Source organism: Lithobates pipiens, unplaced genomic scaffold (assembly GCF_037356315.1).
Source record: "Lithobates pipiens isolate NorthernLeopardFrog02 unplaced genomic scaffold, aLitPip1_a1.2 Scaffold_18, whole genome shotgun sequence".
Taxonomy (NCBI): Eukaryota; Metazoa; Chordata; class Amphibia; order Anura; family Ranidae; genus Lithobates; species Lithobates pipiens.
Genome location: NW_027507758.1, coordinates 378,244,359 through 378,269,159, shown reverse-complemented (window position 1 = coordinate 378,269,159; position 24,801 = coordinate 378,244,359). Strand labels below are relative to the sequence as shown.

General features: G+C 44.0%; 2 protein-coding genes across 5 annotated transcripts in view; one reads left to right on the top strand and one right to left on the bottom strand.

The window, feature by feature from the left end:
- The window catches only part of DLGAP2 (DLG associated protein 2), a 1,292,461-nt gene extending 1,270,869 nt beyond the window's left edge, over nt 1-21,592 (bottom strand). For both annotated transcript variants that reach the window (XM_077487763.1, XM_077487764.1), the window contains exon 1: nt 21,315-21,592. The gene's annotated coding sequence lies outside the window, so the exon portion shown is untranslated. The remainder of the gene's footprint in view (nt 1-21,314) is intronic.
- Nucleotides 21,593-21,748: 156 nt separating this feature from the next.
- The window catches only part of ERICH1 (glutamate rich 1), a 136,352-nt gene continuing 133,299 nt past the window's right edge, over nt 21,749-24,801 (top strand). For 2 of the 3 annotated variants that reach the window (XM_077487760.1, XM_077487759.1), the window contains exon 1: nt 21,749-21,886. In XM_077487760.1, coding sequence (XP_077343886.1) covers nt 21,865-21,886 — 22 coding nt within the window. In that variant the 5' untranslated portion in view covers nt 21,749-21,864. The remainder of the gene's footprint in view (nt 21,887-24,801) is intronic. The other variant, XM_077487761.1, reaches the window with a different exon arrangement.

The window sequence follows — 24,801 nt, the reverse complement described above, 5'->3', positions numbered from 1 at the left end:
TTCAATCATTTCATTTCGGTCACGAGTCGCGCTCCGATTCGAATCTAGTCGCATCTCCGATGCACCGATTCGCTCCGGTGTGCCCCAGTTGTCGGCCTCATTTCAATACATGCTCCAGTGACAGAATCATTCGCAGGTTCAGCCACGGTTTTCGATTCTTGTCTTTGTCATGGCATATCATTTCTGGTCACCGATCACGCCCTGTTACGAATCCAGTCGCATTATACCGATGCACCGATTCGCCTCGGTACGCCCAGTTGTTTGGCCTCATTTCTATACATGCTCCAGAGACGGATTCTTTACCGAATCGGTGGGCCAGTCGTTGATTCCGGTCTCTGTCATGGTGTGTCACTTATTACGCTCCGGTTCGAATCCTGTTGCAGTTATGTGCACCGATTCGTCCGGTGTGCCCAGCTGCTTCGCCTCATTTCAGTACATGCTCCAGAGACAGGGTTCACCGTTGATTCTTGAGCGCAGCCGTTGATCCCTGTCTTTGTCATGGGTATCATTTCGTTTCACCTATCACGCTCCGACACGAATAGTCACGCCTATGTTCTAATTCGTCTCGGCGTCCCCCAGGACTGGCCTCATTTCAGTACATGCTCCAGAGTCCGTTTCGTGCTCAGTCGCAAAGTTACGGCATGGCGATTCGGGCCTCTATCATGGCGGATTCACTCATTTTCACTCATCTCACTGTCACCTCCTGCACCTCGGTTCAAACCCAGTTGTTTTACAAATTCGGGTTCTAGACAGGGGGCCATGCTCATTTGGCCTCATTTCACTAATCGCCTCATTGCAGTACATGCTCCAGAGTCTGGCTCGCTGTCAGTGGCGCCGGTGACACGACCGAGCTGCGCTTCTACCATGGCAGGTTCTCATCAAAGGCAACATTTCGTTTATGTTTGTTCGTTTCATTTCATTTCATTTCAAAAAAAAAAAAAGGGGGAAAAGAAAGAAAAAAAATATATATAGGAAAAAAAAAAAAAAATAAAAGAAACATTTCATTGTGTTTGTTTGTCTCATTTCATTTTATGTCATTTCGTTTCATTTCAAAGCTCACCACTCCCATTAGGAGTCACCATTTGGCCAGTTGTCTGTGACAGGTATGGAATTCTCAACTGGTTTTGCCTTTGTGTTTACAGGTCAGTCGAGTCCAGTAGCACCCTCCATGCACTGATTCATCTAGGCATGCCCCAGTTGTCTTGACCTCATTTCGTTCTGTGCTCCGCAGTTCCAACTCATCGTTAATCATAACATACCAATTCTTGTCTATATCACGGCAAACATTTCATTTATTTCATTTCACATATTCATCGCTTACCAAGTCAAATCCCTCAAACCAGCAACGCATTAATCCGCACCCGTCATTTCAGCCTTACGGGTATAACTAAAACAATTCATATCGGATTCATTTCATCTACTCCACGATCGTTTGGGTCGGATTTATCACATAACCAATTCATAAGATTCATTTCACACCTACATCAGATTCATATCGGATTCATTTCGCACGAATCCAAGTACAACTTTGTGCAAACTTGTTGCTAGCACGCATCCAATCACAAACGTCCTGCAGTCACCGCAAGCACATCTAGGCATAACTCCCTGCAATCATGGCAGACTCACATCCAAGCATAAACTTCTTGCAATGGTTGCTAGCACACATCCTAGCATAAACTTTGCAGTTGTCGCTAGCAAGCCCCAGGCACAAACGTAGTACTATCCTTGCTGGCAGGCAGTTCTGGCTGGCTCAGTGCATTGCTGGGTAAGGCCTGGATACTTTCCTAACGTACATAGTATAACGGGGTGCTATATTGTAGGTAGGTTGATCCAGGGAGAAATCTGATTGCCGCTCGAGGGGTCAGGAAGGAATTTTTTCCCCTGCTGTAGCTTATTAGAGCATGCTCGGCGGGGGTTTTTTGCCTTCCTCTGGATCAGCTGTGGGGATAGCATTGGGTGTGTCAGGTTGTGCAATGTTGTTTGTCTAAATTGTTGATTTTGTCGTGGGCTGGGTGGACTTTTGTCTTTTCAACCTAGCTAACAACGCATCCTAGCATAACTTCTTGCAATCGTAGCAAGCATGCATCTTGGCATAATTTATTCAGTCTTTTCAGGTCATACTGCTCACAGCCCTGTGTCCGGACGTCTGCGACACCACCGAGTCCAGCCACCACAAACACATCTCCAGTGACGTTAACTCCCTTGCTATCATTGTGAGCACATATTTAAGCGCAACACTTGCTATCACGGCTAGGTGTGCAACTTAGCATAACTTGTGATTGTTGCAAGCATTTTGTTGGCACTCAGCCACACATCATTTTCAGCGGCACTCATTTGGCCACTTAGCCCCAGTGACATTCTTTTTTTCATACGACACTCGCCATTCCTGACGCTCTTTCCTCCCGTTGGGCAGTTGAGTTCAGCTTCCGTCCTACACCAGAGGTCGAGTTGCCACACGCAGCTGGCTTTTCTCGCAACACCATCAGGCTATATCTAGCCAGCACCCGACATTTCTGTCCTTACAGGACCCCGGTGAGCCGTCTGTTGATGGCCCATACAGTAAGATCCCCTCTAACTGGTATCCAGAAACATTAGCCCATAGCTAACGCTAGACGCTTGCCCATCACAACTGCCATCTTTAGGGACATGTAGAACATCCTCACACGCCAGTTTCCCCCTTGACAAGCTGACCCTATCAGGTCAGTTTTTCAAACACTTCACCCACACACAGGGGTATACCCAGAAGCAGCTTCAGTCTGTTTCGGGTATGCTCAGTTCTGCAATATGGTCATTCCCCAGGGTTGGTCTTTATGTCATGCATCCTCGTCTTCCCCTCCCAGATTCAGGGCCCCTGTCAGACCCTTAATCTGGATGCCACGGATTTTTTAATATGAAGAGGTTCCGTACTACGTAGATCGGTTTATCATGTTCATACCGTCCATCTCGCCCCTGTCACCCCAGCTAGTGACAGATGTAGCGACCATCACAGGCTTCGCTGCAATTTTTGGCCACCATCAGGCAACCAGCAGAGATTATTGCAAGATAGGTCTAAATCCCTAGCAGTCATGTCCTTCCTGGGTAGGCTGGTACAGCTGTAGTCATAAATTCAGTTAAAGTTGACTATACATTGTTCCTGGCCTAGAGCAATCTCGTAGCAGATGCGCTGTCGTATCTGACTGGAGCCGATCCAGTGTCAGCCATTGTCCTTGGTCGGTCTCACCTAAACCCCGGTTTAGTACAATATCTACAAACAGCGACCAAACTCGTAAACGTCTCGCTTTCTCACAACATGCTCAACCTACCAGACGGCCTGGAGGGCCTTCAGAAATTCCGGACACACCACTCCTATGAAACCAACATCAGGCAGTTACTGGCCTTTCCGTCATACTGTCATACCCAGCTGCCTATCCCATAACACTGTTCGGCTATACCTAGCCGGCAGGCAACATTTCTTGTCCTTGCCGGACCCCGCAAACCTTCTTTATTCATGTCCCACGCTGGTTGAACCGTGCTTCGTGAAATCCAGGAAATCCAACCGATGGTCGGTGACAAATGCTTACCCGAACGGGTGTCATCCTTAAGGGTATTCCGACCATCCTGACTATCCCTTCGTTTGGTCTCTCCCCTAGCATGGTCCTACAAGCAGCCAGGTGTTGGCCTGCTACAGGTTCCTGTGACCTGGAAAGTTCACCTGCGGTAATCCAGCAGGCCGAGAGCTATGTAGACGCTACTTAGCCTGATACAAAGATCACTTTGTACTTCCCCTAGTGGTTTCAAAGAGCAGCAAGTAAGCTCCAGCGTAGACATCCACTTTTACAGAATCGGTAATAGCGGGTCCCCAAACAATGTCATTTAATAGCTAGGCAGGTAGGAGTCTGCCTGCTTCACCCAGTACAGCCACAATCCTCAGGTGGAAATGGCTCAGGCATCTATTAATCTCACTCAGTGATCAAACTCAATCAATAAAGAGCAATTCCCTACCAGAATGTTTTTGCCCCCTTATTTTGGTATACCGTACGTTAGACCAGGGCACACCTTCAGGTCTGTTCAAGTGGTAAGTTTATGTTAACCCCGTTTGTCATCGTTATACGTATCGGTCATAGGGCTCTGAACCATAAGTAAAAGGCCAGTATGGTGGCCTGAATTTATGGGAGGAGCCCGGAGGAGTAATTGATCAGCCCGTTCAGCTGCGTTCCTTATCAGCCAGTACGGTGGCCGGAATTTATGGGAGGAGCCCGGAGGGGTATTTATTCAGCCCATTCTGCTGTGTTCCTTGTCGGTTCCTGTGTGCAATACCCACCCTCCCATCCCCTTTTTAGGGCATTTCTCAAGGCATCATACTCCTCACAGAGTACTCATTTCACTTCATTTCATGTTTATTTCATTTAATCCTCATTTCTTATCTAGGGTATGCCCCCTTATTTTGGTATACCGTACGTTAGACCAGGGCACACCTTCAGGTCTGTTCAAGTGGTAAGTTTATGTTAACCCTGTTTGTCATCGTTATACGTATCGGTCATAGGGCTCTGAACCGTAAATATACATATACATATACACACACACACACACACACACACACACACACACACACACACACAAATTTTTATTTTTTGTATGCCATCGTCTTGTATATAGATAAAAATACTCATGTTCAACCATGTATTACATGTTTATGATGTATGCTTTGTTTATATGTCAATTAAAACCATGTGTCTTGTGCCTCACTCAAAGTCCCAAAAACCCCTTTCTTAGATTATGAGCTATTGCTCATGCAAAGCCCTCACGTAATAATATGTGTTTTTTGTTAAGTTGTTACGTGCAATAGTATACTGAGCCCAGGTTGATATGATGTATATATAAGTGCAGAAACTTTTTTGAAGACCCGTTGTATGTCTTACACCTAGTGTAAGGCAGGCCATACAAGGTTCAAATCTCGGCCGGTTCAGCTGAATGTACCAAGTTGATTGATCAATCAGCTTGGGTACAACCAGCATGCCCGGTTCTACTTGCGACTATCGCTAGCGGCTGCCATAGCCGCTAGTAATAATCACTGTCTTCTCCTGGCAGGGACGGGCCCCCCCCCCCCCCCAATCAGAAGAAGATAGTGGCCCAGCTGGAGGGATTCCTGCATCAATACTGTCTGTGTGGATGGGGGAACCTGTGGTTGTAGGAAAAAATTTGCTCCATGACTTAAGTGTACTTCCCTGAAAGATGCACTAAATCATCAAAGCCCTCCTAAGCAGAACAGTGATATGCAACTAAAGTTAACACAGACATGGCTGTCACTTAGGCCGCGTACACACGGGCAGACTGTTCGCCCAACTTTGTCCGCTGAACAGTGTTTCAGCGGACAGTCCGCTCGTGTGTGGGCTTCAGCGGACAGTTTCAGCGGACAGTCTGACGAACAAAGTTTTTCGGAATTTCCGTAAGACAGTCCGCTGAAACTTGGTTTTGTCCGTCCAAACTTGGTTTCAGCGGACAGTCCGCTCGTGTGTAGGCAAGTTGGACGGACTAAGTATCGCGCATACTCAGAAAGGGTTTACACGGCGAAGGTTGCATTGCAGTGTATAGGACGTCGTTTTTCTAGTCCCATCGTGCGTGCCGTTCACGTCATCGCGCACGCTTTCAGCGGACTGTTCGTTCATCGTGTGTGGTCAAGTCCGTTCATGCAAATTTTGAGCGGACTGTTTGTCGGATTGTTTGACGAACAAAGTTGGGCGAACAGTCCGCCCGTGTGTACGCGGCCTTAGAGGTATGTGTTCATTGTGGGTATGGGGTTATTATCACAGTTGTATACAGGGGGGTTGGGGGTGGTTTAGTGTACAATGTATGAAAGTGCACTTACGCTGTAATAACTGTCACAAATTTTTTTTTAAATAAAACTTCCTTTGAGAATAAGGTAAAAAAAAAAAAACAGTATTTCCAACAATGAACAGGAAAGGAATTAATGGAGAATGTTGGCAAAGGCTGTATGTGTGCTGTATAACTCTGTGCAGACACAGTAATTATGCTAATGGACTTCTAAACTGATAAGAGATTACAAAGACCATTACTCACTTTAATATTTCAGAAAATGCAAACTATCTAAAAAAAAAAAAAACTACACAAGATAATGTGCCTTATGCTCCTAATCTGATGCAAAAATCCCTGAAAGGAAATAGCTTGATTTTTCTTCAGTCAATACCACCTTATAATTTGTCAGTTTATTCTCAAGCAGAGTCCTTGCTGAAGCATTTATTATACTTAATTGAAATTTTTTGTTTAGCAGAACTAAAGAAAAAAAAAAAAAGTTTGCAGGTATATTATGAATCTGTATGTTTTGTTCTGCCACAAAATCTCTTTGCCTTCCTGCTATTGATGTTAAATTAATTGGATACCAATAGCAGCACCTGTAAGATCTCAGGAGTGAGTGCCGGTTCACATTATTGCGATGGCAGGCATCGCATGTAATTCGCAGCGCATTGCTGCTCACATTACATGTGATGTCTGTGCGGTGCGATGTCAGCCATACAAATAGTATGGATGATATCACACCGCATTCGGTGCAGACACGCACAGGACCCCATTTTCTGTTTGGACCAGCATCGGATCACATGTGTGTTCAAACATATGATTCATGTCCGAACTGTCAGTTTGCAGTGCGATATGCGAGCTGAAATGGGGTCCCCAGCAGTTCACATATGGCAGTGTGAACTGCCGTGCATGTCGGGTGCGATACAGGAACCCACAGTTGATTCGCAGGGTTCTCATATCACAATAGTGTGAACTTGCACTAAGAGCCAGATGCCAAGGTGATGTAACCGTCACGTGCATACTCAGGAATTACATCATCTGTGGCTGACCAATGGAGAAGCCCATTGATAGAGGGCTCATAGAGGACACATGGGCGCTAGCCCCCCCATCCATGTGTCTGGCCCCCTGATCTACATACAGGGTGCCGGACCATGGACACCATGGTCAGAGGCTCTAATAGGCTTCAAAAATGGTGGCCTCCAGGCGCAGAGCATTGAGCCTGAAGCCCACCCAGTTGTGTGTGTTAACGCATATTCACTATTTTCACACTAAATCCCCTCCCCACCAATCAGGAAGCAGGCCGTGAGACATGTTTCCCAATTGGCCAAAATGTCAGGCAATCCTATTGGATGCCTAGAGCTTAGGAGGAAGGGTGTCGAGACACAAGGCAGAAGCTGCTGGAGGAGCAGACACCGGTGCTTGCACCTCACCACCTGCCGTGCTGGAGGTGACACCAGTGCTGCTGCCCGAACCTCGCCACCTGCCGTGCTGGAGGGGAAACCAGAGCAGCTGCCCTCATTCCACCATCCATATGGGGTAAGGACCAATCAGCAGACAGCGGGAGGTTCGCTGGTGCCATGCCACCCACCAGGGAGGGTATTAGTGTCGCTAGTGTCACTCCAGCCAGGGGGTGGTTGTTTGCCGCCCCCGGAAAAAAATAAATAAAATAAAAAAAAACCCGAATGAAAAATAAAAAAACTGCAGATCCAGAAAAAGACCAGAGGAAGCAGAGATGGCATCACAGTCACAGGGGTGAGTAGAGAGCTCACATCACCCCAGATAGAAGGGATAACTGAACCAAGTTTGTGGCAGTGTTGAATTGTAAGTCTGTTAACTTGATGCACGTTATCACTGGCAAGTTGTACACTTGCAGATCACTTGAAGTACAAGTTCTAGTTGACACTTTGTTAATTTGTAGCACATTTGCATGGCAAGTCTATAGCAAGAGCAAAGTTGAAGTGTTGAGTCTACAGCAAAAACTCTGCAAATCTACATCATGAAAATTCAGCCACAGTGGGATGACTATTGCACAACATGACTAAACCAAAATTTACAGCAGACTTGCAGAATGTTTGCAAAGAAAGTTGATCTGGAGTTATCAGTGCAGACTTGCATCAATTGTACAATAAACTTGTGAAGCCTGGCAAGTCTAGCAATAGCTTAGGAAGTAGTTTTCAAACTTGCAGCACAATTGCTTATCTGGGACTGTAACAAAATGGGAATCTAGGAAGTCTATTTTAATGTGCAAGTGGGCGGTGCATGCTTGCACATTATGGCAAGGCTTCTGCCTAGGGACAGAAAGCAGCACAGTTCTGCTGTATTGGAAATTTACAGTATGCTGCAAGAAATACTTAATCTGCCATTGATAACCTCCATAAAATGCTAGCTGCCTGGCTGACTTTGAGTTACAATTTCAAGCATGCCAGATAAGAGCAAGCTGGCGCTCACCTGAGACACTCCAGCCAGCCTGTGTGAGATGTGGCGGTCAGCAGGCCTCCTGTCAGTCTGTCTTTCATCTGAATGAATTTTGTAAAATTGTGTAATGCTGAAATCAGAATTCCTTATCTGTATATTTGTTTGTCAGTGACGTATTGAAGCCAGAACATAAAAATGGATGCCAGCAAATAATCAATTCAGAAAGAAAAATCTGGAATTGCAACCTTTACATTTCTCTCTGCACAGCATTCCTCAAAAAATAAAAAAAATAAAAAGTAAAATAAGGTCCAGACGGCACTCAGAATCAACTGTAAAAGTTGTGTGTCAATCAAACTTTGATATGAGAGCATTTGATACAAGATAACGCAGGAAGGAGAGATCCAAAGAAGCCCAACTGTCCATGTACAAATTGCAGAAAAAACTGTCTTACCATATCAAGGGGGGACAGTTTAAAAACCAAGAGGAAAAGTAGTTGTAACACAGTGACAGGTAAAATGGTCACTTAACAGGATATTTGTTAAAGGCCACAAAAGCAAGCGAAATAGCTGTCAGGGTTTCCTGAATTTGCTTTTAGGCTTGATTTACATCTATGCATGTTGCTTTTGAGTGTTTCTGCAGTGCTTGTTTTTAACGGTGTTTTCACAGTGATTTTGCCGCAGGTCTGGTATGGATTTGGAGGGGACACCCCCATGCCATTTTTTGTTCCCTCAAAATCAATTCTAGACCCTTATCTGAGCATACAGCCCAGCTGGTCAGAACATGGGGGGGGGGGCAAGGGCCTCTCCCCGACAACCCTGGGCGTTGGTCGATCACGTTACAAGGGGCAGGCTCTCTGGGTGAAGTCACCAGATGGCCATGCCCCGCTTCCACCTTCCCATTCTCTAACTACACACAGTGCTCAGACTGTCAGGCTGCCAATGTCTCTGTATAGGATGGATCACAAGAAAAGTCGTCACTTGGGAAAATCATCAATTAGCGGTCTTCCTTTATTGATATATAATAAGTGACTGTAAAACAGTCAACACATTTCAGCCATCAGGCATTGTATAGTTTTCTTACCACCTGCTTTAACTCCTTGGACCCGCACAATCACCCCTATTCACTTGAATGGGTCATGATCATCTGGTGCACAAGGGGTATAATTCCTGCCACAGCTGCAAAGTATTGCAACCATGGCATGTATACACCCCTGGCTGTTGCCTCTACAGCTAAAAGGGGCTGTGGTTGAGAAGAACCACGGCTTAACAGCAAGGTTTTATCACCCCTCAACCTCCCGTGTCAATTAGCCCTAATAGTGCTGCCAGTTACAGTTCTCCGATTACCACCACACCAGCCAGTGTTGCCTGATCAGTGTAGCTATAATCAGTGTTCCCAACTGCCACCAGACCAGTGCAGCATGCAACAGTTTTCCTTATCACTGCCACACCAGTCCCAGTGTACACCAACAGTGTTGCTTATCACCGCCACAATAGTTGCAGTGTCACCACACCAGTGTAAGCCAGCAACAATGTCCCTGAGTGTCACCACACCAATCCCAGTGTCACCAAACCCATGCAAGTCAGCAGCAGTGTTCTAGATTGTTGCCACACTAGTCCCTAAACCAGCAAAAAAACAGCAACAGTGCTCCTATTCACCACTACACCAGTGCAGTGTTGCCTCTGCCTGCTGCCCGTACTGACCCTGACCTGTTTATTGACCATGTTTCTGCAAGGACTGATCCTTCGCCCATTTGCTGACCATGTCTCTGCCTGCTGCCTGAACTGACCCATCTGTTCATTTGACTTACTACGTCCCTGCAAGACACCTGCACTCCTGGAATCACAATAATTATGTTTTTCCTTTCTTCAGCCTCCTGTACTTACTGGCCAGTGAAGATTTTTCTCCTGGGGTCAGCCACATACCAGTAGGCTAGGCTTGCTTAGCTTATACGAATTGAGACTGCTATAGGTGATGCTACACTAAGGTATATTTCCTGACCACTTATACAGAGGCAACCATTACAGTGCTGCACGATTCTGGCTAAAATGAGAAGCACGATTTTTTTGCTTAGAAGATAGATCACGATTCTCTCATGATTCTCGCGGTGTAACATCATCTTTCACATTAAAACAAAAAAATTGGGCTAATTTTACTGTTTCGTTTTTTTTTTAATTCATTGAAGTGAATTTTTTTTTTGAAAGACCACTGCGCAAATACAGTGCGACATAAAATATTGCAGCAATTTACATTTTATTCCCTAGGGTCTCTGCTAAAATATATATAATGTTTGAGGGTTCCAAGTAATTTTCGAGCAAAAAATATTGATTTTAACTTAAGAAACAAGTGTCAAAAAAAGATTTAAACTTTAAGTGGTTAAACTTCCTGCATTTACACATTGTTAAAAACTTGGCAGACTGCCTGGATTTTTTCTTTACACACACTCCCTTTGATCTAAGAAAGAAGAGTTAGTTACAATGTTTCATGTTAAAATCTTGGCAGACTGCCCGGATGTTTTCTTTTGACAGCTGAGTGAGCAGATACATTTCTCCACTTGTTATATGAAAGAGTCGGCAAACTCTGTAATAGAGATCGTCAGGGGGGTTGAATTGAGATCACGATTTTTTAACGATTAATTGTGTAGCTCTAATTACAGTACGTTGGTTTTGACACAATTGGTTGATTTTGTATCAGACATTAGATCTTGTGTGTTACACAATCAGTCCAAACAGTATTGCCATATTCAGGAGGAGCAGAATGTATTTTGGGGTGTAATTCTAAGGAGTTAGGGTCTAGGTTTTATTGTCAAAGATTAATTGAACAAGCTGCAGTTAGAAGCTGACTGGTTATTATGCACAGTTGAACCAGATTCTGTGTGCACCAGTTTTAGTAAATCCCCCCCAGTAGCTAACAAAGGTGCTTTTTACATGCTAAAATAAAAATAAAAAAATAAAACCTGTGTGCATGAGACCTAAAAGATTACATAGCTCAAATCTACCAATCAGTTGTGGCCCCACACTGAGGCTCCATTCACACCATGGCGTTCTGTGGCAGAATTGCCACAATTTGGAAACACCGCAAACTGCAGGACACCATTGCTATCCCTGTTACTTCGAATTACACCAAATCGTGGCGTGATTCTGCCACGATTGTCGCCCAGCGAATCGCTGTAAAGTCATGCAAGCAGAATCAGTTGGGCACTTCTTGTACTTCTTTTGGGCGTCTGGCATCCTGCAATTCTGTGCGTTTTTACCATGATTCATCAGGAATCGCTCTGTGATCTGGTCCCATTCAAAGCAATGGGGAAATCGCAAGGGTGTCCCGCGATTTGCGGGGTTTCCAATTTTGCAAATCGAAATGCCATGGCGACTTTTTTTTTTAATAAAGTCATACATTTCTGCTCTGTGCAATGGTTTTACACAGCGGCCCCGATCCTCCTCTTCTTGAGGCCACCACCGGTGCTCCTGGCCCCTCTTCCTTACAGAGTGCCCCCATAGCAAGCCACTTGCTATAAGGGAATTCGTACGTGCTCCATCCAGAGTCAGTTTAGAGTAGCTCCGCCCCACCCCTCTGCTCGCATCACTGGCTGTGATGGGCAGCCAATGATGAGAGAGAGAACCGAGAGAGCTGCTGCTCTCATGCATTATTACTGGATCGAGATCAGGCTTATGCAAGTATTTAGGGGGAGCTGCATGCCAAAGGTTTTTGACCTTTTTTTAAGGTAAAAAAAAAAAAAAAAAACCTTCTGCCTTTAGAACAACTTTAATATAAATCCTTTTTTGGGTTTACCGTAGCTAGCATCATGTGGAAAGGTGGGACATAAGGCGGAAAAAAACACTGACAAGATAATGCATGTCTGTGCCAAGAACATTTTGTCTTATTTTGTAGCTGAAAGGCTTAGGTCATCCTCTTTATTATTCTGTGGCTTGGTCCCAGCAAGCAGCAACTAGTTGCAGATGTATTAAGTGATCAGTGACAGAGTAATGCTGTCCCAAAATTACAAGAAGTAGCAGCATCAGTATGAAAACAAGAGCGTGATCCTGAAAATTATGAAAACTAATAAAGGAACCAATAATAAGAAGTGTTACTAAAATGTAATGATGCAGTGTAATTGATCTCATATCTTAAGTTTTGCCTTGAAAAAAAGGTCAATTACCTCTATGAAATGAATGACACAGCTACACTAGGCTTCTTAAAATAATGCAACAATGTACTTAAAATACTTTTCAGAATAAATAAATAAATCTCCAGCTCAGTAAAAATGATGTTTCTTTACAAATTCATCAAATCATAGAAATGATTAATCAAGTTAATTAAAAGAGAAACTGGATATTACACTCATTGATCAGACTCTAATAATGGAATATAGTTCTAGGGCAGCATTTCATTTAGGTTAACAAATGTGCTAGTATTGTGTCCCAAGTTAAACTTTCCTATTGTATAACGAGGTATTAATAGTAGTGTAATTGTGTGTTAACATATGGATAACAAAAACTGTAACAAACACAATAGGGAGAATTTACATAATCAGCTTCTAATTTCAGTTTCATCAGGTAAGCTTTGAAAGCAAGAAGCCAATTGGTTGGCATTCACAACAGCTTCAGATTCTTGGCTGCTTAGTCTAAAGGGCAGTTCACACATGCACAGTTCTGTGCATTCCCGCACAGTGGATTTATGACAGCCCATAAATTTCAATGGACTGCCAAATGCGTGGAAACGCACAAAAAGCATTGCAGGCACCACTAAACCACATAGTACTGTGGTGCCATGTGTTTTGGTGGCCACCGACGCAGTCACATTTGTGAAATGCATGGGAGAGCCATTAAGAATCAATGGCAGCTACATGTGTCTGCAGATGGCAGTGTGTTCCCGTATGGTGCAGGAAACCGGGTACTTCTGTGAGCATTCCTGCACGGCAATTGCTGTGAACCGATCCCTGGGCTAGGTTCACACCTACAGGTGCAACTGAAAGCTTGCGCATTTCAGCATCTGTTCCACGCAATCACATGCATCATGTGTAGGGCAGCCCATTCATTTCAATGGGCTGCTTTATGCAGGATAAACATTGAAAATAAGTCTCTATCCCTGCACCAAATCATGTGGTGCTGCTGTATCCTGCAGTTTGGCACAAGCGAAAAATGCACACATTAGCAGAAGTGTGGAGGTGCCATTAACAATTAATGGCACTGCCACGTGTCTGCTAAAGGGCAGAGTTTCTGTGTGTGTTAGGAAAGTGTGCACTATGCATGCGTTCCTGACACAGAAAGGCGTGAACCTAGCCTTAGTAAATTCCCCTCAATATTTCTAGATCCAATTACATGCAATGGTGATATGCAACACACCACAAGCCATAAAAAATGAATTTTATTTAAAGAGGATTTAATCCTAACTTGGGGCATTCCTGGCACACTCTGGTTGTGATGAAGTGACTGACTCCCGTGCACATGTACAAGATGATGTCATCCCCACCGGCCAATCAAGAGGCCGAAAACCTGGCACCCAAGGAGAAGATGACAATGGCCAGGGATGCAACAGCTGTATCACTGGAGGATTGAAGTGGATATATTCCAGAGTTTAGTTCCACATTATTATAAGCATGCCTATTAAAATGAAATTAAGTTATGGATGCTTCTATGGGTTACTGCACATTTTTTCCTTACTAGTATAACCAAATAAGAAAACATTATTTATAAATACAATTGGTAATGTCTTTTATTTTGAAAGTGATTCTAAAGGAAAAAATAATAATACATAATATACAATGATCTTGCACAGAGCAGCCACGATCCTATTCTTTTTGGGTCCACCTCCCCTGGTGTTCCTGGCTCCTCCCCCTTGCAGAGTGCCTCCAATAGCAAACCTCTTGCTATAGGGGGAACTTGAGTAGGCTTGTGATCTGGGCTCTGTGTGTCCAGTCATACACAGAGCTTGACTTGACCCCGTCCCCTGCTCTTTCCCTATAGGCTCACTGGCTGTGATTGTGGGAGCCAATGAGGAGAGAGAGACCCAAAAGAGCCACTGCTGTCATGCACATCACTGGATCAAGATAGCACTTAGGCAAGTATAAGGGGGGGGGCTTTGTAGAGCTGCACCCAGAAGGTTTTTTACCTTAAAGCATAGAATGCATTAAAGCGGTAGTAAATGGCTGAAAACAAAAACCTACAAGACAATAGCATAATGTTCTAGTATGCATCACATACAGGCACATAATGAAATACTTACCATAAATGAAGCCCTGCAGTGTCGCCTGGTCACTGCTGAGGGAGCTGACATGTAACCTCAGCATTTCTTCCAGGATCGCTGGCTTCGGCTCTGTGAGTGGCCAGAGCCACGATGATGTCACTCCCGCACATGTGCATTGGAGCACTTAATTCTGGCAAGTTCTGAAGGAATACGCTGGACCTGCAGAGTGCACGCATCACTGACATCAGTGGTTGCATGCCAGGTCAATATCTCCTAAACCTGTAAGGTTTAGGAGATGTTCTTTTTACCTACAGGTAAGCCTTATTAAAGGCTTAACTGTAGGTAGAAATCACCAAGCGGGCAATACGACCGCTTTAAGGCCGGAATCTCCAAATTTTCAAAGCAAAGGACCAGTTTACTGTCCTTCAGGCTTCATGGGGGCCAGACTGTGGCCAGGGAGGAGTAAAAAGTGCCTGGCATCAGTGCCCCATCATTGGTTTTAATGGGAAGTATAGTGCACCATTATTGACATCAATGAGATGAATAGTGCCCTCTTGATAGTGTCAATCAGTGCTCCATCAGTGGGATCAGTTGGTAGAATAGTACCCCAAGGGCCAGATATGGGCAAGGAAAGAACCACATCCAGCTCCTGGGCTCTCCTTTGGAGACCACTGAACTAGGGTAAAAAACCCTGAGCCTTTAGAACCACTTTAAATCTGCAATATATTATGTTATCCTTCTTAGTAAGGTGGTCTTTTTTCTAAGTTTAGATGTTTATATCCCACACCAATAAAAGCATATTGATATGTATTTACAGATTTCTTTAGAAGGATAAACTTTATTTCTCATCTGCAGTGCAGGGTGAAACATTTAACTTTCTGCAGGTGTGGTTCTGCATCTGCAGAGTGCAATCATTACTAACCAAAACCACAAAGGTTAAATAGCAAAATCCAGTCCAAATAGATGGAATGACTGTGCTTCTACATGTATAGATATGTTTAGCCCTCTTAAACTCAAGTGTCTCAAATTTGCATTGAACCTTAGTAGATACATTAGTAACTTTACAAGAAGATGTGGAAATAAAGGAGTGATAAATGTCCTATTGTTGAGAAATGTAAGAGCCGCAGTGGGACTCATGAAAGCTTGTACCATGTGCACTCTGTGAAGTGACTTAATGAATACAGTGTATGCTGCATAGGCGTACTCAGCACCCTGCACATTACAGAGAGCTGGACAGCAGCCAAACCCCAGCACACTGCCTAAATCTCATTTATGCAGACTGGGAACTAAAGATGGAATGCAAGGAAGACTGTATTTAGAGGCCAAATGGACTAACACATCCATAGGTGATATTTTACTGTCATAAAGTGAACAATGAAAGGACAAGGGCAGTCTTTTCTGAACAATAAGTGATAGAGTGATGATGTTGCGCTGTTAAGTAACAATGTATCAAAAGGGACAAGTAAAATAGTTGTATAAACATATGAATAACCATCCAATAGCATATAATCAAAATAAAGAAAAATATTGGTAAAAAGAAACAAGTGCAAAGTGACCACACTCGTGCCCCATGGGGATGTGCAGTCATGAAATATATAACACAATGTAGTTCAAATAAAAACACAGCAGTGTCAAATATGGTGACAGTGAGTGATCTTCCAACCAATAAGTGACTGGTGTCTAATCCGTCTAGTGATTCGTGACACCTTAGTGCTCTCTAGAAGCTCACCAGACTGACATTATCCATGGAGGCGGGTGGAGACATATGGCCCCCTAGAGTAAGATCAAAATGCTGTTACTTTACAGCAGTGAGGCGAGCTGCAAGAGAGCACTGATGTATCACAAATCACTAGACGGATTAGACACCAGTCACTTATTGGTTGGAAGATCACTCACTCTCACCATACTTGACACTGGTGTGTCTTTATTTGAACTACATTGTGTTATATAGTTATTTCACTACTGGACATCCCCATGGGGCATGAGTGTGGTCACTTTGCACTTGTTTATTTTTACCAATATTTTTCTTTATTTTGATTATATGCTATTGGACAGTTATTCATATATTTATACATCTATTTTACTTGTTTCTTTGATACATTGTTGCTTAAAGTGGTTGTAAACCCTTACAAACTACTTTGACCTACAGGTAAGCCTAGATTAAGGCTTACCTGTAGGTCCAAGAAATATCTCCTAAACCTACACGGTTTAGGAGATATTTACACGCAGGCGCACTGGGCAGGCAGCAGATCGCGGCAAAATGCCGCTCGTGTCAGCTCCCGTGCGCATGCGTGGGAGTGACATCATCGCGGCTCTGGCAAATCACAGCGCCGGAGCAGCGAGGCCCGGAAGTCGCTCCGGGATACATGGCAGCGGCGAAAAGGAAGACGGAGGACTGCTGTGGGGGCTTTGTTCTCAGGTAAGTTATTCATAATGAGTTAGTATGCTATGCATACTAGCTCATTATGCCTTTGCCTTACAGGGTGTGTTTTTTGTTTTTTTATATTGCCTTTACGTCCACTTTAACAGCGCAACATCACTCTATCACTTATTGTACTTTTTTTTTTTTTTTTTTAGGCACGGATTCACAGTGTTTGCAGTAGTAAAAAGGGGTCGTAAACCTTTGTGTTGTTTCACCTTAATGCATCGGGAGAGCGCTTCTCCAAAAGGGGTTATCTGATGAGAGGAGGAGCCACAAAAGCCGTGGGGGCCTTCTAGGGGGGCCCCTAGTAGAGCAGGATCGGGGCCACTGTGCAAAACGAGCTTCACAGTGGAGGCAAGTATGACATGTATGTTATTTAAAAAAAAAAAAAAATAAAAAAAAAAAAAAAAAAAAAAAACACACACACAAGGGTTTACAATCACTTTAAGGGCAAGTTCACACCATAGAAACGCAGTCCGGATGTGCTCCAGATGCTTTTTTGCATGTGCGTGTTTGATGCAGTCCAGTGCATTTCCCCCCCCCCCCCTTTTTTTTTTCCCTTAACTTTAAATATGAACATGGGTGTTCCAGTGCGATTTTGGTACATTTAGGTGTGTTCCGGTACGTTCGCGCAAGTTTGATGCTTTTTACAGCGTTCCAGTACAGTCCAGGAAAAATGCAGCATGTTCTACTTTTTTTTCTGGAACGCACTGGAACTGCAAGCACTGGTGTGAACTATGCCATTGAAAAACCATATAACCTACTTTCTACACGTTTTTGGATGCAGAAAAAAAATGCACTGGACTGCATGTGGTGTGAACTGGCCCTTAAAGTGGTGTTGTCACCAAAATAAATAAATATATAGTTTAAAATACTTAAAAATAAATAAATAATAATTGGGGAAAAAAAGTTTTACTCCCCTCTAAATGCCCGTTGCTAGGGGGTCCCTCGTAGTCTGCCTTCTTCATTGCCCGGGCTAGTGACGTCACTTCCCCTCGCGCCGTACAGTCATGTGGGATCTGTCATGTGTCCCAGGTGACTGTGCGGCGTATCACAGTGCCCTGCGCCGCTCACGCATGCCCAAAGTAAGAATGACGGCACCGCGAGCAGAGTGGGGAACAAGGGGGGCTTCGTTACCCCGCATCGCTGGACCCTGGGACAGGTAAATGTCCAATTATTAAAAGTCAGCAGCTGCAGTATTTGTATCTGCTGACTTTTTTTTAGGGGGCACCCCACTTTAAGCTACATCATTTAAAGTGATAGCGCGAGAGCCACATTTACTTTAGCCTTTTCTGAACAGACACTTAGAAAGTCCCAATCAAAAGACAGTGTTCTAGTCCCAAACCTCTATAAGCAAATAACATTTTTTTCAAATGTGCTCAGCACATACTTGAGGGTGACTAGTTATGTAACAGAAAGAAAAAAAAAGTTCTAATGGTAGCACTACCTACCACCCACAAAATGTACATGTAGAACAGATGCCACCCCCTCAGACAAATTTGTATTATCTGTTAGACTTTGGAATCCTCCCTCAGTCAAAGCACCTGCGAGGAGGGGGTGGCAAAGGGCTTATTTTAGACTGAGTAACAGAAAAGGGAGCTCAGCTGCTCTGTGGAAGTGAGTCATTCGCTATCCATTCACTGTCACTGACTGTGCTGTCTCTCCCCGGCCATGTACTGGGAATCTGATTCAGCACCACGGACAGCGGAGAGCTGGAGAAGCCTGGGGGCTCATTCATTCCACTCTATATCAGGACCACCCTAGACCAGGACCACCCTAGACCAGGACCACCCGGTGACTGCTTCTACCATCACATTCCATACACTACGCTGGGCACGCTTCAGCAGAAGCGTTAACAGGGAAGTGATCCCAGCTAACCAGCTAGTCCCACTAGGTGACCATACAATCCGATCTCCTTTAGTTACACCATCAACCACGTAGTTAAAGCATCCTTCTGTATTGATACAAATGCAATATATTATTTTAACATACACCCCATATTACATAGCTTTGGCAAGTCTAAAAATCGTACAGAGATTGTATAGTGTATTGACAGGATTGAAGCCTTTACACTTCGGAACGTCCTTGAATAATCAACTTTTATCATAGGCAACTTTTCCACATCTAGTTATAAACTCGATCACGAAAATATTCCATGAGCATGCTAATGTTATTTTAAAAAGTATTTTTTTGTTATTTTATGTTACTTTTTTTAAAGTAATACCTGGTGATTCTGCCTTGAAGATACTTCAGGCACCTACTATACCCCATTAGATTGTAAGCTCTTATGAGCAGTGCCCTCTTAACACTCTTGCATTTTATTGTATTGTAACTGTACTTTCTCCCTTTTTATAATTGTAAAGCGCTGCATAACCGGTTGGCACTATATTATAATAATAATAAGAATAATATTAAGATGACCTTGCTATGTCCCTGTCTCCCAACCCTGCTCCCTGTCACATACTACACCACTGCTACATCATTGCCTCATTACGTCATTATCATCATTATATCTGGTATGGTCGCCATCAGGAAAGGCAACCTGAAAAGTGACCCGTTTACATGCATACATTCCCATGATGGAGAGGAAGTGGCTTCAAAAAGGCTAGAGGAGATCAGCAGCAACAAAAAGTAGAAAAATAGGCAGAAAACAGGTATTTTATTCAAAAAAATATCAATTGTTTATGAAAAACATTGCTTTAACAAACTACTTGCCATTCAGTTAGGGTTTACATGCAGTTTAATACCATTAGACTCTGTTTACCAGGATAAAGAGCTTTATTTTTAGCCACTTGATTGAACTCAGCTGAAAATAACTGTTACTTGGTAGAAAATAAGAAATCATGGAGTGTATTGTATAGGGTACCAGTAGTGACCAGTGATAACATAATACCATTCACCTTCCTGCTGTTATAGAGATTCTCTTACACAGTGGCAGCACTTCTCATTAGAAGAGGTGACATCAGGCTATATATGAACAGCTCTGGATATACTGTCACTTGAGGATTACCCCATGTACAGATTCATGACATCTATGCATCGCCTCCTCATGTATAGAACTGGATCAGAAGTGAACAATATAATCAGGACACACAGCATGCCCCCACCGTGCTATGGAACATGTTCCCCATCCCCTGCTCCCATTTTCTCATAGCTCAGAATAAACATGGGCATTGATTGGGTTTTCAAATGTCATTAATAGAAATAGAAAATGCAGCAAACACAAACCAACTCACAGTCCCCAGTATACAATAGTATAAGTTGCTTGTGGATTTGGAAATGCATGAATGGCCAGAAAGAAAATTTGATATGGGAGAACACAGCCCATGGCAAATATCCAACACCATTCACCTCCAATAGATCTCCTCATCAGCTTCAACAGATCACCTCATCACCTCCAATAGACCCCCTCATCATGTCTAGTAGATCATCTCCAATAAATCTCACCATCACCTACTATATATATTCCTATCACCTACTATATATATTCCTATCACCTACTATATATATTCCTATCACCTCCAATAACCCTCGCCGCCACATGCAATAGATCTTCTAATCACCTCCAATAAATCAAACTATCACCTCCAATAACCCTCACCACCAGCAATAATCACTTCCAACAGATCTCACCACCACCTCCAACAGATCTCACCACCACCTCCAACAACCCTCACCACCACCTCCAACAACCCTCACCACCACCTCCAACAGATCTCACCACCACCTCCAACAGATCTCACCACCACCTCCAACAGATCTCACCACCACCTCCAACAGATCTCACCACCACCTCCAACAGATCTCACCACCACCTCCAACAGATCTCACCACCACCTCCAACAGATCTCACCACCACCTCCAACAGATCTCACCACCACCTCCAACAGATCTCACCACCACCTCCAACAGATCTCACCACCACCTCCAACAGATCTCACCACCACCTCCAACAGATCTCACCACCACCTCCAACAGATCTCACCACCACCTCCAACAACCCTCACCACCACCTCCAACAACCCTCACCACCACCTCCAACAACCCTCACCACCACCTCCAACAACCCTCACCACCACCTCCAACAACCCTCACCACCACCTCCAACAGATCTCACCATCTCCAATAACCCTCCTCCACCACCACCTCCAACAACCCTCACCACCACCACCACCAACAAATCTCAACATCACCAACAAATCTCAACATCACTTCCAACAGATCTAGCCATCACCTCCAACAGATCTCACCATTACCTCCAATATATGTTCTCATCACTTTTAATAGATCCTCTCATCACCTCCAATATTTGCTCTCACCACCTCCAATAGATCTTCTCATCACCTCCACTGTATCTCCTCATCACCCCCAATAGATCCCCCATCCTGTACGGACTCCCAGGGATGATGGTCATTACAAGCCAAGTTAAACTGGTCACCCCATTCCACCGTAAAACAAGTAAATGAATAGAAGTTATCCCGCAGAAGTTGTATGCTGGACTCACCTTTCTCAGGAGGGCTGTCATTCTAATGCATTATTCATTTATTGCATTACAACTGGCAGGACGAAGTCGTGATGTGAGTTTGTAAGTGTCAATGCTGTAAACTTCCCCTCCTCGGTGCACACGCAGACATGTGTATCAGTGCACGGTGTACAGAGCGCATTAGACATTCCCTGTGCCTTCCCCTATAGCCGCTCTCCACAGCACCTTACTAAAGCGCTCTCTGAGCTTCAAAGGGCTGCAGCCTCTGCGCATGCGCCAGCCGTCCAGATTGCCGCACATGCGCGGTGGAGGCGGCGTGTTCAAGGAGCTTTTTAGTTGTCTATATTTGGAGAGTGGGCTGGGCCAGCGACGAGTCGTTAGGTTGTGTCCATTTCACTGATTGGTGGGTTCCAGGAATAGTCGCGTGTGTATTGGTGAGATTTGGTAGATGGGTGGGGCTGTAGAAGTGAGTGGTGTCACTTTCCTGGTTCGGCGTGTTGTTGTTGTGGTGATCGGGGAGAATTAGAGAGGAGTTGGCGGCTGAGTGCGATGTAAATCCTGAGCGGGTGTCATGTGTGCGGCCAGGAGGGAAGGTAATATTCACTGGCTGGGCTCAGTCCATGTCATGGCTCTGCTCTCTTAGTAATGGGGTGCAGGGGAAGCAATCATTGGAATTCCTCATTATTTCCTACCTCCCAAACCTCATATTCTTTTGGGATCAAATCCCTCTGCCCCTCCTGCATCCTCATATATTACTGCACAGGCTTATTATTGGGGGATCGGCCATACACACTACAATCTGATTGTACTAAAACTGTCATCTGAGGACCAATCTTTACAATCCAATCCTGCAGACCTTTACATCACATAGTTGTTGGTGGATCTGAAGGAGATTGTACAATCAGATTATATCGTGTATGGCCAAATTTAGAACGCACAATAGAGGAGGGCTGTGTTTGCCTGCACAGGTGTGCCATTCATTCCTATGCATCCTATCCCATTCATGTCAATTGTTATGCAGTAGCTGCACAGACACAGCCACGGCTCCCAGTTTGATAACCATGCGTAGCCCCAAACACAGACAGTAGGCATTCAGGGCCATGCACCCACACAGCTGTCAATTTGGGTCCAAATTTACATTAAAGTGTTACTAAACCCACAACGGTAACATCAGTGTGTATATGCAGCAACGCATGCATGTTATACTCACTGTGGGACATAAGGTGTTAATCCTCTGCATTGTGTAAAAAGGATGTTTGATCCTATCTTTTCTGATCCTCCCCTTCTTTCATAGTCCCCAAACCATCTCCTGCTAGAACAGAGCCTTGGGGGCACTCTGCACATGCTCAGTTTGGTGTGTATTGCTAGAGAGTTTTTGTTTTCTTAGTACAGGGCCAATCAGTACAGGGCCAATCAGCACTGTCCAGACAGAGGGTTAGGGGTCCTGCAGCCTCACAGGACAATCTGGGGAGAATGAAAACTCCTCCTACAAGCTTTAACCAGACACTGATAGAAGTCATAAGACTGCTATATACGGCTGATGAGAAAAGGTATTTAACAATTAATATTTACTAAAGTAATTGCATTTCCGTGTACTGTGGCAGATCAGATATAATGAATGCAGGGTCCTGGGTTTAATAACACTTTAATGGGACAGGATGCATGGAGCACATGTGAGCAAACGGGGTCCTCACACGGTTGTATGCTGTAGTACGCCCCGTGTAAACAAAGCTTATCTGTCATTGATTGTCAGGACAGGATACTTAATTTTCTCAGCTGGATTTTGGAGGTTAATTTGACCTTTTGCAAAAAAAAAAAAAAAAAAAAACTTGCATCAATGCACACTTATTAATTAATGTGGTTATAAACCACAGACTTCAAAACTGAACAAAGCACTTATTTCCAGAGCTTCACGATTCTGGGAAAAAAACAAGAATCACAGTTTTTATGCTTAGAATAAAGATCACGATTCTCGCGGCGTAATTTTCACATTCTACAAAAAATTGGGCTAAGTTTACTGTTTTTTAAATTCATTAAAGTGTATTTTTTCCCAAAAAAATTGCATTTGAAAGACCGATGCGCAAATACAGTGTGACACAAAATATTCCAACTGCCATTTTATTCTCTAGGGTCTCTTAGAGATATATATATGTGTGTGTGTGTGTGTGTTTGGGGGTTCTAAGTAATTTTCTAGCAAAAATTAATTTTAACTTAAAACCAACAAGTGTCAGCAAAAGGTTTAGTCTTTAAGTGGTTAACTTCCCTCATTTACAGACCCAGTTCATTCCTTTTGCTCTAAAGACCAAAACATTACAATGTACAGTAATTGCGGTCTTGATTCTTAACGATTAATTGTGCAACTCTACTTTCCACTGAATATTTCTTTGCCTCTCTCCAACGCACTGAGTGCACTTTCTGTCTGCGTCTTCATTTCTGCAAAGCGCTGAGTGCAGTTTCTGTTTTTTTTGTGTAACCACTTCCATACCAGCACTTTCACCTGCTTCCTGCCCAGGCCAATTTTCAGTGCTGTCGCTCCTCTCTCCTCTCTCTGCATTCAATTGCAAATCAGTTTCACACGTTGAGCACAGAGCCGCTCAGTGTGTGAAACTGTCAGTTGAGTGTGGGGAAGGGAGGTAATTGATGCCGATTTTTCTGAAAGGCCAAATATCGGCCGATATATCGGTCAACCTCTAGACATCGCTTTCCCTGTCAGTGTTTACAGTTACACAGACAGGGGAAGGATCTCATTCGTCAGGACTGATCACCAAGTCCAGGCCAGATATCATTGGCCTGGGGATTGATCCGTTCCTGATCGAATCCAATCATATAGCTAAGTGGTTTCACGCAACCAGGCCAATCTGCCGCAGTATAACTGCGGCGGCTGGTCCGGGAACTGGTTAAATGGACTGTAGTGCGATTCTGCAAAATCCACTAAGAAATGCATAGGTTTGAACCTAGGGTTAGGCTGGGTTCACACTAAGATCGCATGCGGCTCACAGCAGGGGTCTGGTGCGTAGCTGTTCTTCATTTAAGGGAGGAATCGGGCCTGAATTTTTGGATGAATTCGGTCCTGAAAAAGACCAGAAGATACACAGGACTCTTCTGCAGTTCTCTCCGCAGACGCCACGGAAATGTGTGAACTGGCTCCATAGAGAGCCGGTCACAATCTTCTGTCATGCGCATTGGATGCAGGGAAACCCACATTCAATTCACACTAGTGTGAACCTAGCCTTAAAGAACAATCGGGGTAGAAGGTGCGGTAATTCTACTACAAATATTCTCAAGAAACGTCTTTTACGATGTGAGTGTTCTCAAGAAAGTTTATAACACGGTGTCGTGTACAATGAATGACAAAGGTTTCACACGTTAACCATATTGCCTGGGCCATTTGATGTCCAGTTGGGAACACTTCTATAAATGCAGATCTGATTTTCGCCTTTTGCCACATTAGGGCAGAGATAAAAAAATCAGAACGGACATCTCTCATAATTCCTTATCTTAAAAATGT